This window comes from Schistocerca nitens, chromosome 11 (assembly GCF_023898315.1).
Source record: "Schistocerca nitens isolate TAMUIC-IGC-003100 chromosome 11, iqSchNite1.1, whole genome shotgun sequence".
In the NCBI taxonomy this organism is placed as follows: Eukaryota; Metazoa; Arthropoda; class Insecta; order Orthoptera; family Acrididae; genus Schistocerca; species Schistocerca nitens.
This window is the reverse complement of record NC_064624.1, coordinates 202380786-202395228: the sequence shown is the minus strand read 5'-3', so window position 1 is coordinate 202395228 and position 14443 is coordinate 202380786. Positions and strand designations below refer to the sequence as shown.

Genomic DNA, 14443 nt, shown 5'->3' with positions numbered 1-14443 from the left:
CGTGCCCTTTTCCTCATTCAGTCCTCACTCGTAGCAAACCTTGTGGTCTGATTTCATACATTCTTTTTTCCTGTCTGATATGTAGGAAGATAGACAGCCTACGAAATATTATTTATGACAGGAGCTCCACTTGACAGCTCCCATAGAACTCTCCCCTCAGCTCTCCGTGTAGGATATGAGCCAAAATTTTACATGCCTGCACAGCTCAAGAGACAAATTAGAGTTCACTGTCCAACAGTAGTCATTATAGCTTACCCAAATGGATATATAATAGTTTTCCAATTTATCAACTAGAATCCACACGTTCACCCTCTTGAACAGATAGAGTTTGATAAATTTTGAGAATACACTCCTGGAAATTGAAATAAGAACACCGTGAATTCATTGTCCCAGGAAGGGGAAACTTTATTGACACATTCCTGGGGTCAGATAGATCACATGATCACACTGACAGAACCACAGGCACATAGACACAGGCAACAGAGCATGCACAATGTCGGCACTAGTACAGTGTATATCCACCTTTCGCAGCAATGCAGGCTGCTATTCTCCCATGGAGACGATCGTAGAGATGCTGGATGTAGTCCTGTGGAACGGCTTGCCATGCCATTTCCACCTGGCGCCTCAGTTGGACCAGCGTTCGTGCCGGACGTGCAGACCGCGTGAGATGACGCTTCATCCAGTCCCAAACATGCTCAATGGGGGACAGATCCGGAGATCTTGCTGGCCAGGGTAGTTGACTTACACCTTCTAGAGCACGTTGGGTGGCACGGGATACATGCGGACGTGCATTGTCCTGTTGGAACAGCAAGTTCCCTTGCCGGTCTAGGAATGGTAGAACGATGGGTTCGATGACGGTTTGAATGTACCGTGCACTATTCAGTGTCCCCTCGATGATCACCAGTGGTGTACGGCCAGTGTAGGAGATCGCTCCCCACACCATGATGCCGGGTGTTGGCCCTGTGTGCCTCGGTCGTATGCAGTCCTGATTGTGGCGCTCACCTGCACGGCGCCAAACACGCATACGACCATCATTGGCACCAAGGCAGAAGCGACTCTCATCGGTGAAGACGACACGTCTCTATTCGTCCCTCCATTCACGCCTGTCGCGACACCACTGGAGGCGGGCTGCCCGATGTTGGGGCGTGAGCGGAAGACGGCCTAACGGTGTGCGGGACCGTAGCCCAGCTTCATGGAGACGGTTGCGAATGGTCCTCGCCGATACCCCAGGAGCAACAGTGTCCCTAATTTGCTGGGAAGTGGCGGTGCGGTCCCCTACGGCACTGCGTAGGATCCTACGGTCTTGGCGTGCATCCGTGCGTCGCTGCGGTCCGGTCCCAGGTTGACGGGCACGTGCACCTTCCGCCGACCACTGGCGACAACATCGATGTACTGTGGAGACCTCACGCCCCACGTGTTGAGCAATTCGGCGGTACGTCCACCCGGCCTCCCGCATGCCCACTATACGCCCTCGCTCAAAGGCCGTCAACTGCACATACGGTTCACGTCCACGCTGTCGCGGCATGCTACCAGTGTTAAAGACTGCGATGGAGCTCCGTATGCCACGGCAAACTGGCTGACACTGACGGCGGCGGTGCACAAATGCTGCGCAGCTAGCGCCATTCGACGGCCAACACCGCGGTTCCTGGTGTGTCCGCTGTGCCGTGCGTGTGATCATTGCTTGTACAGCCCTCTCGCAGTGTCCGGAGCAAGTATGGCGGGTCTGACACACCGGTGTCAATGTGTTCTTTTTTCCATTTCCAGGAGTGTATGTCTAAGACAACAAAAACGTAACTACACCAGCAAAGTGCCACAAAAATATACCACCATTAGTTTCTTAGGTCCAGTAGATAGGACACTTTGTTTCAAAACCTCGGATCAGTGTGGAAATTGTCCGCACTTTCTGGCACTTATCTAACAGGGTTAACTCCTTTATAACTCTTCTCCACTAGTTGTTAAATGTGACACTTTCTCACAGCTTGGTAGTAAAGTTGCGAGGCCCAAAATGGCAATAAACTATCATGCAGTAAGCCGATCAATATTTTGTACGCTCGTCCAGGAAGCATTCCACTATCCTTCACCCTAAAAAGGAACACACTAGTACAGTTTATAGCAGACTTTGCCCTTCGCATAACGAACCGAGTCCAAATAACGTTCGAACAAATCCAAGTTAGCATCAGCAGTTTGCTCATGTTCTTATCTTTAACCTGTCCAAAGTACTGTGTTTTTATCTCACTTTTGTGAAGTACTCAGTCTCCAGCACACCCAATCACTCTTTGCATCCGAGACATAGCCTCTGCTATGATATTCTCTTCACCTTCTATATAACACACCTCCATTTCAAATTGTTGCAGATACAGTACCCGTCTAGTGAACCTACTACTGTGTTACATAAATTGGAGATGGAAGGGAGAGAAAGGAAAGAAAAGTGCAGGAACTACTGACATCAGGTGCACCGGGACTTTACGCATAATTAACGGTGAAGAGTGAGAATGTGTGCCAGACTGGGACTCAAACTGAGGATCTCCTGTGGGGACTGTCTCGGCACGCACCCTGCCCGACACAAACTCCCACCTAGCACTGCCTATCCACAGCACCGTACACGTCCTCCGTGCTCGCTGCTTTCAGATTCCCACCGGAGGTCGAATTTAATTGCACGTCCACACCAAAGGTGGCGGATTCACTGCCCGTCGAGGCAAATCGATTGAGTGAATGCTCGTCCGGACGGTGCGGTGGTCGATGCAACTGCGTGGTAAACGTGAGATCCGGGGTTAGAATCCCAGTCTGGCAAGCATTTTCACAGAAAGCTTGGTGCCGTGTGATCTGTGAATACTATAGTTTTGTTCCTAACAAGTAGTGTTCAAATTTTTGGAAACCCCACAACACAGGAAGGGCTCCAAATTCAGACACACAAATTCCTGTCTGATGCTGGCAACGTCTGACTACCAAAAGCAGTTGTCTGATACTCTACAACCTCTCTGATGTCAGTATATTCTGAAACACTTCCATCCCCAGTCTGTAAACACACAAATCTGTAGCGATACAAAATGTTGTACAAAAATCTGGACGGTACAGTATGCTGCCACAGCGCAGTTCCTCCCTCGACCTTCTGAACACTTGCCCACTCCACTCAGTACACACCCGAGTGAAATTCCTCTATCAATAGCTGTATTAGATGCTAATCATTGAACAACAGCCACTCATAAACTTGTGATAAAAACCAAACAAGCCCAATATTGCTTTTGGTTTGTACGTGCTGCTAATTTTTCCTACAGCCTGCAACTTCTCAGGATCTGGTGCTATCCATAGTCCGCTATTGACACTTCCCAAAAGCTTCACTGCCTTCTTGAGAAATTCTGATTTTACTGACTCTGCCTTTGTCATCCCTCGTCCAAAGCAGACAGTACTTCATTCGATATAATGGTTTTTCTTGATGCAATAATTTACCAATAGCCATATGACTTGAAGAAGTTAATTTTATTTTATGAACTTCTATGTGCTACCAATTTCGGTATTACATAGATGCCATCTTCAGGCCCCACTCGTCACAGTCGTAAAATCGCTATACACGGAAGGAGCCGTATAACTGGATCCGTGAATCAATCGTCGTGCAACAGCTCTCGGTGGCCAGGCGACACAGACTGAGGCGATTTTACGACTATGACGAGTGGGGCCTGAAGATGGCATCAATGTATGCCAAAATTGGTAGCACATAGAAGTTCATAAAATAAAATAAAATAAACTTCTACATATCATACGGTTGTTGGTAAATTATTGCACCAAGAAGTTCATGCCAGCCGTTGTCCCGCAATCCATAATGGATCAATGAAGATTAATTATAATGGTCTTCCCTGTTTGGGCTCAAAATCAAAATATCACCTACATGAACATTCATCCTACTCGACATAGCCCTACCAAAGGTTTCATCCACTACTCGAATAAAATCTCATACCAGCACGTTTTAACCCAAATGGAAACAACATTTTCCTTCACGGAGGAAAGCAGGATATTTTCCTGACTCTTCTGGCGACTTTGTGTTAGAGTGATGCTAAGTAAAGTATGGTGGCAGTAAATATTACGTGCTGTGGAACTTCCATAACATCTCCTCCATGTTGCCTGGTCTAACATTCTGTGATACCACAATTCATTCAAACTAAATTCATCCACTGATGACTATTCACACACACACACACACACACACACACACACACACACACACACACACACACACACACACACCTTTCTTCACCACAACTACTGAAGTGTTGTTATACACAGTTCGGCACCGCCCAATGGCCCCTGTCTACAATTCTTTGAATTTCTTAACATGTCACCAACTGTCTCTAAACAGATATGGAATAGGGCTACACAAAAAATGGAATAACCTCTTCACCTCTAATTTGCATTCAAACACTTACCAATCCTGATCTATAACAAAATGCTGTTTTATTTCTGCACAGAACTTGTCTCCAGCCTTCTCACTGATTGTCGATTTTTGTTTATCTCTCTCTACGGTCATTCCCTCCTGGTCAACCAGCACCACTGTTGTTCCGAGCCATACTCCATCAGTGTCTTTGCTACATCATATTTCCAAATGGACACCTTCAAGGCAGTTGCACCCGGTTCTTATCAAATCGCTCAACATATAAAACCACCTAAATATCACCACCTAAACCACAGCAAAACAAATCTTTTGCTGTAGTTAAACTTTAATTTCTCTTCCAAATTTTTACCCCCCTCCTTTCACACCATTACCTAATCCCTCCCACACAGCCTAGCCACCCAGGCAGAGCTTACCTGCAGTGACAAGAACTCTCTCATCCAGTACGCCATTGGGATCACAAAAGGCCTTCACAGACAGGTACTACCCGCAGACCCAGTCCGCAAACTGATCTCCCGCGCCATATCCCCACACAGTCCAAATCCTTCCACCGACCGCAGAACCAGCTACAAAGGAGTTCCCACAATTTACATTTGTTTCTGTGCTGACACTTACAACAAATAACAAAGATCAATGCGACAAGTCTCAGACTGACACAAACACAGTGCGACGCGATTGCCGTTGCTGCGGGAACGGCTCGGCACGGCACTGTCGCACCATTCTTCCACTGCATTCGGCGAAACCACAAATGACGTGCACATCGACCGATAACCCGCCAGTGAATATGTTCGCACTGTCGTACATAACTGTCAATGTACAACCGACACTGATGGAAAATAACCTACGATAGAACAGTACTGCTCAATACTAGCTGAAGCTCAACGAGTAAAGTGAGTATTGCAGTTGTAAACAGCACATACTGTGAAATGAATTTAAAATGTGAGTTTCAAACAAAACACCCAGCCCATACTGTTAACATATACACTACCATGCAGACATGATAAAAAAGTAATGCGAATTTTTTTTTCACCTTCAGGAATTTTTATTTATTCATTACCAACTTTGACCCATTCAAACAAACCCCTCTCAGATACAATACACTTGTGCCAGCACTTTTTCCAATCTCGGAAGCAGTTCTGGAACCCACTTTTAGTTATCACGTCGAGCTGCTTCAGCGATTCTGTTTTATCTCAATAATGCTGGCCAAATTATGACAGTTCTCTTTAGCCTCGAGAATAGAACGAAGTCACGAGGAACCGTGTCCAGCAAATAGGGTGGCTCAGGTGACATAGTGGCTTTTTTTTTGTCAAATTTTTGAGGTGTGAGCAGAAGAATTATCGTTATTACATTTCCACGAGCAGTTTTACCACAACTCTGCCATTTTCTTTGGATCGTTTCACGCGAATGGCATTTAACTTTCTTATTGACGGTATGACAATGATGCAAGAAACTGTTATGCACTATCCCACTGTAATGGAAGAAAACAGTGAGAAGAACCTGCATATGTGGTCGAACTTGTTGAATTTTTTACGGTTTTGGCCCTCGGGGAAGTTCCTACAGGGACAAGTGGGCGTCGGTTTCAATGTCATACCCGTATACCCACGTTTTGTCACTTGTTATACCCTCCTTTAGAAGTTATGGAGCACTGTCAACTTCACTCCGTAATACACGAACGATGTCTACAAGACATCGTTTATGGTCAAAATTCAACAATTTCAGAACAAATTTTGCTGCTACATGTATTGTGCCCAAAATATCGAAAAAAATTGCTCGGCACGAGACAAAGGATATGCCGACATCATCGGTAACCGTCCTCACGGTGATCAGCCAATTTTCCAGAACCATTTTCATTACTTCTTCCACATACTCTCATACTAGTGCGGTCTTTGTCTTCAACATCTTCTCGACCCTCTTTGAAATGTTTATACCACTCGCAAACTCTCACCTTACTCGTAGCAGATTCGCCAAAAGCCACAGTCAACATTTCGAATGCACTGCTGTGTTTCATTCTATTTTTCATGCAAAATTTAATGCACATTCTTTGATCCGTCTTTTTTTAAATTACAAACTTGCCTGGCACTTGAAAACATGTATAATCATTCTGGCTGTCAACTTTACACTAAATATTTGAAATAGCTGAAAATGTAAACATACATCAGGACCATGTGAAGCAACAAGATGGAAAAAACTTCCTGGCAGATTAAAACTGTGTGCCGTACCGAGACTCGAACTCGGGACCTTTGCCTTTCGCAGGCACGTGCTCTACCGACTGAGCTACCCAAGCACAACTCACGCCCCATACTCTCAGCTTTACTTCTGCCAGTACCTCGTCTCCTACCTTCCAAACTTAACAGAAGCTCTCCTGCGAAAATGCAAAGGCAAAGGCAAAGGCAAAGGTCCCGAGTTAGAGTCTCGGTCTGGTACACAGTTTTAATCTGCCAGGAAGTTTCATATCAGTGCACACTCCGCTGCAGAGTGAAAATCTCATTCAAGATGGAAAAAGTTTGTAAATCGGATGTATAAAGCCCACAAAATTAAAAAATTTCCATTATATTTTGATCACACCTCGTATATTCAGTGCAATACACATACAAAGATAAATGGAGGTAATAAATCAAACAAAAAACCTGCAATCACAGCCTCCTTACAGCAAAATTCCTAGGTTCAGGGGGCAGTTTTGACTACCTCCAGATGCATAGAATACCTAGGTATCCCAAGTGAGACGAACAGAATGCACGAGTCGACTAGCGGCCCGGCCACTCACCGGCTCTCGCAGTATAAGCAGGCGTAGCGGTGGGATTCGGAGTTGCCGGCAGCGCCCACAGCTGCACGCCGTCGGACCGGAAACTTGCGGGAAGATATCGGCATCAGCTGCTGCCGCACTTTTTTCGCCAGCTCCGTGTCGTACACACGTCGCCACCGGCCCGTCGACGACCCTCCCGACGCGGAGGTGGGCGCGGGGCGGTGTGTCGTCTGCTCCTGCTGCTGGCTCGGCGTCTGTCGGTTGAGGCTGGGGAGGTGGGTAAAGGCACTGCAATTGCGACTCCACTGATAGCTCTCTACCACAGTTTACACTTACACGAAATGTACAATGCGGAGTATGAATGTAGATGTAGATGTACAAATATATCTACATCCTATTCAGAAAATACCAAATTTTACAGCACAGTCATTGATAATGATTCTCATTTAATCTTAATCATTCGCCTGCAGACCATTTGTCACGAATGCTGGCACATTCCAGTACTAAAACAACATTTTTATATTCGTCAAATGCTGCTGCGTTAATTTCAGTTTCTTGTCAAACCAGTCCCACACAGTACAACTTGACAAATGTGTTGTGACGCAAGGCTGACAGTCAGCAAAAAGTAGTACTGTGGTGACAAAGTGATCTATAATGTAACTCGAGGTCTAGGTTAGACTGGCAAAAATAATTTGGTTGCCAGCTGGCAAGACCACCAATTGTCAGTGCAAGGAAACAGTTATGGCAATTGACTATTTTAGTAGTGATTTTGATTGTGTGTTACATGCTACCAAAACAATTTTTATTGCTACTCAAATATTCTGATCCCTAGAATTGTTAAGAGCCAAAGAAGCTTTCAATTAAATGTTCTGTTGATGTCAACAAATCATCATCTTTTTTCTGGCCTTATCACATACCTTTACAATGTCGTCATGTTAATCTGTATTTGGCAATGATGTACCCCACGTGCCTACGTAAATTTGTTATCCTGTGTCAAAGTGTGAACAAATTTTCAAAATGTTTCCGAAAAATTGTGCAGCTGAGGCAGGACGTGGGTACCGGCCTGGCATTCACCTAGTCAGATGTCGCAAACTGTCTATAAAACCACATCCAGACTGACCGGCACACCACACCTCATTGTCAGTCCACAAGACGGCTTCAATCTGAGGCTGGTAAGCCATCTCGAATCTGGGAAGCAGCTCGCTTATGCACAGGGATATTGAGGGTATCTGCTGATGCTTAGGAGTATATAATTAAAAGTGGGGGTTGGTGCACTTTTCCGATAGCAGGGAAAGTAGAAAGAAAGCTGCAAGGATAATTCTTAAAACTGCAAGGATTGATATATAATCATTGAACTTATGAGAACCACTTTGTCTTCAGCAACTTTTACATTAAGTCAGGGTCATTAATATTCACATTACTACATGTGACACATTATTTCCATCGACAAAACGCTCCGTCCAAAGCTACAGAAAATAGTTACATATATGCTGATGTTGACAATAATCAACACAGTTTTACTAAAAATTTAAGTAATTCTCACAGCACAATAGGATCATATTGTACAGAGAGAAGTGTTGTTATTAATGCAAAATGGCCAACATGTATGTAAACAACTCCTCTCTCTAGCTACGGATGAAACATTTTTTTCGTTAATACTCGCACCACACCTATTGATCGCAGATGCGTACCAAACCTTACGACATACAGCAATCCTGAACTAAAAATCCGATGTGCTTGAAATATATAAAACTCGGCTAGGGGACCCACATAGCACCAACCTATTCGAGGGCCATATAGAGGAATCCTTCCCAGAAACCCAGAATCCTAAACCCCTCACCTGGTTCAGATTCACTGATGACATCTTTGCGATCTGGATCAAGGGTGAGGACCTCTGTCCACATTCCTCCAGAACCTCAACAACTTCTCCCCCATTCGCATCACTTGGTCCTACGCAACCCAACAGGCCACCTCCCAAGATGTTGACCTCCACCTCAGAGATGGCTACATCAGTACCTCCGTCCGTATCAAACCTACTAACCACCAGCAGTACCTCCACTTTGACAGCTGCCACCCATTCCGTACCGAGAAGTCCATTCCGTACAGCCTACCCACCCGTGGTCGTCGCATCTACAGTGACGAGCAGTCCCTCTCTAAATATACCGAGGGTCTCACCAAAGCCTTCAATGACCGTAATTATCCTCCCAACATTGTACAAAAACAAGTCTCTCGTGCCTTATCCTTTCAGTCTCCCACCACCTCCCGAAGTCCCACAGTCTGGCCACAGAGGAGCATTCCCCTCGTAACTCAGTACCGTCCGGGACTGGAACAACTGAATTACATTCTCCACCAGGGTTTCTATTACCTCTCGTCGTGCCCTGAAATGAGGAATGTCCTGTCAACTATCCTTCTCCCATCCTCCCACAGTGGTTTTCCCCCACCCACAAACCCTACACAATATACTCTTCCATCCTTACACAACCTCTGCTCCAAACACCTTACCTCACGGCTCATAGCCCTGTAACGGGCCTCGATGCAAGATTTGTCCCATACATCCTCCCACCACCACCACCACCACCACCACCACCACCACCACCTACTCCAGTCCGGTCACTAACATCAACTATCCCATCAAAGGCAGGGCTACCTGTGGAACCAGTCATGTAACCTACAAGCTAAGCTGCAACCACTGTGCTGCATTCTACGTAGGCACGACAAGCGACAAGCTGTCTGTCTGCACGAATGGCCACTGACAAATTATGACCAAGAAACAAGTGGACCACCCAGTTGCTGAACACTCCACCAAAAATGACATCCTTCATTTTAATGACTGCTTCACAGTCTGTGCCATCTGGATCCTATCCATCAACACCAGTTTTCTGAATTGCGCAGGTGGGAACTTTCCCTGCAATACATCCTACGTTCCCGTAACCCTCCTGGTCTCAACCTTCGTTAGTCACTGTCCTCACCCACCCAGCTCCTTTCCTGTCCCCATTCCAGCACTACACAGCCCTCATTCCAGCATCACATTCAGTCATTTTATTTCTCTCCATTTCGGCCACTTCCTCTCCCCCCCCCCCCCCCCTTACCAAATCCCTCCTCGACAGTCCACCTAACCTGAGGCACTTCACTGTCAGCCACCCCCACCATACTATCCCTCCCCCTCCACACCCCAGCCTCCTCCTTACCCCCACCCAGTCACCACTCCCATCATGCATTGGTGCTGCTGCACGCAGTGTGGTTTCAGTTGCCTGAGAATGCAGACTGCAGACTATTTCAGTTGTCAGAATGTGAAGAAATGCCCTGCAAAATGTATATAACATAATAATTTCAGTCCAAATTTAATAGAAATAAACTGGACGAAAGAGGCCTTCGTATTCATCCACCTTTAATGTTTCCAGCTATTTGTTATGGAAATCATGCATGTTGTGTTTTCAGGTGCTAACAACATCAAAATTGGACAATGGACCAATGGTGACTAGCCCTCTTTACAGGTGAACCGTACTTCGGTTTGCAGTCATATTCGAGAAGAGTGTTCGTCAGGAGGTGACCGAGTTGACACAGAAAGGTTTAGGAAGATACGGGAAATCCACCAATTTCAAGGAACTTTGCTGTTGGAAGGAATAATGACTTACAGAAAATAAGACCTTGTTGGTGTAACCTTCAAAGCAAAAGTTTTGGAGGATGTTGACAACCTCCAGTGTCCAATTCAGCTGCAGGCTCCACTCATATATCACTGGCAGAACATTTCTCAGGATGAGCTCTCCCATATGTTTTCATCAACGTGAGGTGCCAAGCTGTACATAACTCGAGAGGAAGTGCCATCACTTTTAGATGTCAAAAAAGTACTGATAACTGATAGCGATAAGGTTTTATGAACTTCACAATTCTACAACTGTTACTTTACAATTTTCACACTGTATTATTTATTCTGAAAAATGGTTTAAAATGTTTAAGTTGAAAGAACTAGTTGTTGTTGACAATTTCAGAGGGAGCATTAGGCAACTTTGACAAGAGCAGCGAAAAGCAATGCAACAATACAATAGAAGATGAATGGGTAGCTTTGAGAGATGAAACAGTGAAAGCAACAGAGGATGAGATAGGTAAAAAGACAAGGCCAAGAAGAAACCCTCGGATAACACAGAAGATAATGAATTTAACTGATGAAAGGAGAAAATATAAAATACAAATGAAGTAGGCGAAAGGGAATACAAACGTCTAAAAAATGAGATCGACAGGAAGTGCAAAATGGCTAAGCAGAAATAGCTAGAGGGCACAAGTAAGTATTTAGAAGCATGTATCACTGGGGGAAAGATAGATAATGTCTACAGGAAAATTAAAGAGACCTTTGGGGAAAAGAGAAACAACTGTACGATTATCAAGAACTCAGATGGAAAACAAACCCCAAGCAAAGAAGGGTAAGCTGAAAAGTGGAAGGATTATACAGAGGATCTATACACGAAAGATGAACTTGAAAGCAATATTATAAAAAGGGAGGATGACAAACATGAAGACGAGATGGGAGGTATCGTACTGCGAGAAAAATTTAACAGAGCATGGAAAGACCTGAGTCGAAACAAGGCTGCAGGAATAGGCAACATTCAGTCAGAACTACTGAGAGCCTTGGGAGAGCCAGCCCTGACAAAACTCTTCCATCTTGTGTGCTAGATGTACGAGACAGGCGAAATACCCTCAGACTTGAAGAAGAATATAATCCCAATTCTAAAATGCTGGTGCTTGCAGATGTGAATATTGCCAAACTATTAATTTAATATGTCAAGGCTGCAAAATACTACCATGGATTCCTTACAGAAGAATGGAAAAACTTATGGAAGCTGATCCATGGGAAGATCAGTTTGGATTCCAGAGAAATGTTGGAATACGCAAGGCAATACTGACCCTACAACTTCTCATAAAAGGTAGGTTAAGGAAAGGCAAACCTAAGTTTATAGTGTTTGTGGACTTATGGAAAGATTTTCGCAATGTTCAATGGAATACTCTCTTTGAAATGCTGCAAGTAGGAGGGGTAAAATACAGGGAGTGAAAGGCTATTTACAATTTGTACAGAAACCAGATGGCAGTTATAAGAGTCGAGGGGTATGAAAGGGAAGCAGTGGTTGAGAAGGGAGTGAGACAGGGTTGTAGCCTATCCCTGATAGTATTCAATTTGTACATCGAGCAAGCAGTAAATGAAACAAAAGAAAAATTTGGAATAGGAATTAAAGTCCAGAGAGAAGAAACAAAAGCTTTGAGGTTTATCGATGACACTGTAATTCTGTCAGAGGCAGCAAAGGACTTGGAAGAGCAGTTGAACGGAATGGACAGTGTCTTGAAAGGAGGATATAAGATGAACATCAACAAAAGCAAAACGAGGATAATGGAATGTAGTCAAATTAAATCGGGTGATGCTGAGGGGATTACAATAGGAAATGAGACACTTAAAGTAGTAAAGGAGTTTTGCTATTAGGGGAGCAAAATAACTGATTGTGGCTGAAGTGGAGAGAATCTAAAATGTAGAGTGCCAATGGTAAGAAAAGCATTTCTGAAGAAGAAAAATTTGTTAACACTGAATATAGATTTAAGTATTACAAAGTACTTATATGCAGTATAGCCCTTTATGGAAGTGAAACATTTGAAACGTGGTGTTACAGAAGAATGCTGAAGATTAGATGGGTAGATCACATAACTAAAGAGGAGATACTAAACAGAATTGGGGAAAAAAGAAATTTGTGGCACAACTTGACCAAAAGAAGGGATAGGTCGATAGGACACATTTCGAGATGTCAAGGGATCGATAATATAGTACTGTAGGAAAGTGGTGGGGGGGAGGGGGGGCGTAAAAATCGTGAGGGAGACCACGAGATGATTACACTAAGCAGACTCAGAAGGATGTAGGCTGCAGTAGGTACTGGGAGATGAAGAAGCTTGCACAGGATAGAGTAGCATGGAGAGCTGCATCAAACCAGTCTTAGGGCCGAAGATCACAACAACAAACGTACATTAAATAGATCTCCTAACAAGGGAACCTCCCCATCGCACCCCCTTCAGATTTAGTTATTAGTTGGCACAGTGGATAGGTCTTGAAAAACTGAACACATATCAATCGAGAAAACAGGAAGAAGTTGTGTGGAACTATGAAAAAAATAAGCAAAATATACAAACTGAGTAGTCCATGCGCAAGATAGGCAACATCAAAGAGAGCGTGAGCTAGGGAGCGCCGTGGTCCCGTGGTTAGCGTGAGCAGCTGCAGAACGAGAGTTCCTCGGTTCAAGTCTTCCCTCGAGTGAGAAGTTTATTTTCGCAAAGTTATGATCTGTCCGTTCGTTCATTGACGTCTCTGTTCACGGTAATAAGTTTAGTGTCTGTGTTTTGCGACCGCACCGCAAAATCGTGTGATTGTTATTGAAGTCGCGAGCTATATTTGCTGGATTCATATTGCCCACGGAATACATTTCACGTATTTAATACACTCTCGTCCAAAGTAGCGAACAATCAACTGCCAGCCAGGGAGCCTCGTTTGCAGGAATACTCTCTCTTCTGTGCGCTGTAGTCGACTGACGTCGTGTGTTTCGATGTTTGTTTAGGTGTAGCATCCCCATACTACGGCGCAGTTACCTCGCATCGGACAGACGGACGGACAGATAATAATTGTCTAAAAATAAAAAATTAAACTTTTCGGTCGAGCCAAGACTTGAACCGAGGACCTCTCGTTCCGCAGCTGCTCACGCTAACCACAGGACCGCGGCGCTTCTGCGCTCGCACTATCCTCGATATTGCATATCTTGCGCATGGACTACTCAGTTTGTATATTTTGCTTATTTTTTTCATAGTTCCACACAACTTCTTCCTGCTTTCTCGATTGATCTGTGTTCAGTTTTTCAAGGCCTATTCACTGTGCCAACTTACAACTAAATCTGAGGGGGGTGCGATGGGGAGGTTACCTTGTAAGATTTTTCATTAAGAGAAAAATAGTTTCTTCCTTAGACAATTTTGAAGCATGTACTTATCCAATAGATAACACAAATTACACATCTACTGTAAGAAATTTACAAGATGCGAACCACACAGCTGGTTGTGCATGCACCACAGAAGTGTGAACACACAGAATGATGCACTGCTCCACCTACCCCGGGCTGAGTCCCCTCTCCAGCCGGTTGTTGAGGGCTCGGTCGAGGAGCCCCCCGAGAGCTGTCGAAATCTGTGTTTTCAGCCCCGTCGACCGGTCACTGCGGCCCAGCTGTTCCGACGACGTGGCAGAGCCTGCTGTCGTCGTGCTGCAACACGGCGAGACCGACACTGGAGCGAGTCGCAACAGCATA

At 44.8% G+C, this 14443-nt stretch overlaps 1 protein-coding gene across 1 annotated transcript in view; it reads right to left on the bottom strand.

Annotated features, from left to right (window-relative positions):
• Window positions 1–14443, bottom strand: part of LOC126212786 (uncharacterized) — a 292909-nt gene that overhangs the window by 193575 nt on the left and 84891 nt on the right. The window contains exons 8-9 of the mRNA XM_049940189.1: window positions 14252–14398; window positions 7146–7391 (exon numbers count right to left, since the gene is read on the bottom strand). Coding sequence (XP_049796146.1) covers window positions 7146–7391; window positions 14252–14398 — 393 coding nt within the window. The remainder of the gene's footprint in view (window positions 1–7145; window positions 7392–14251; window positions 14399–14443) is intronic.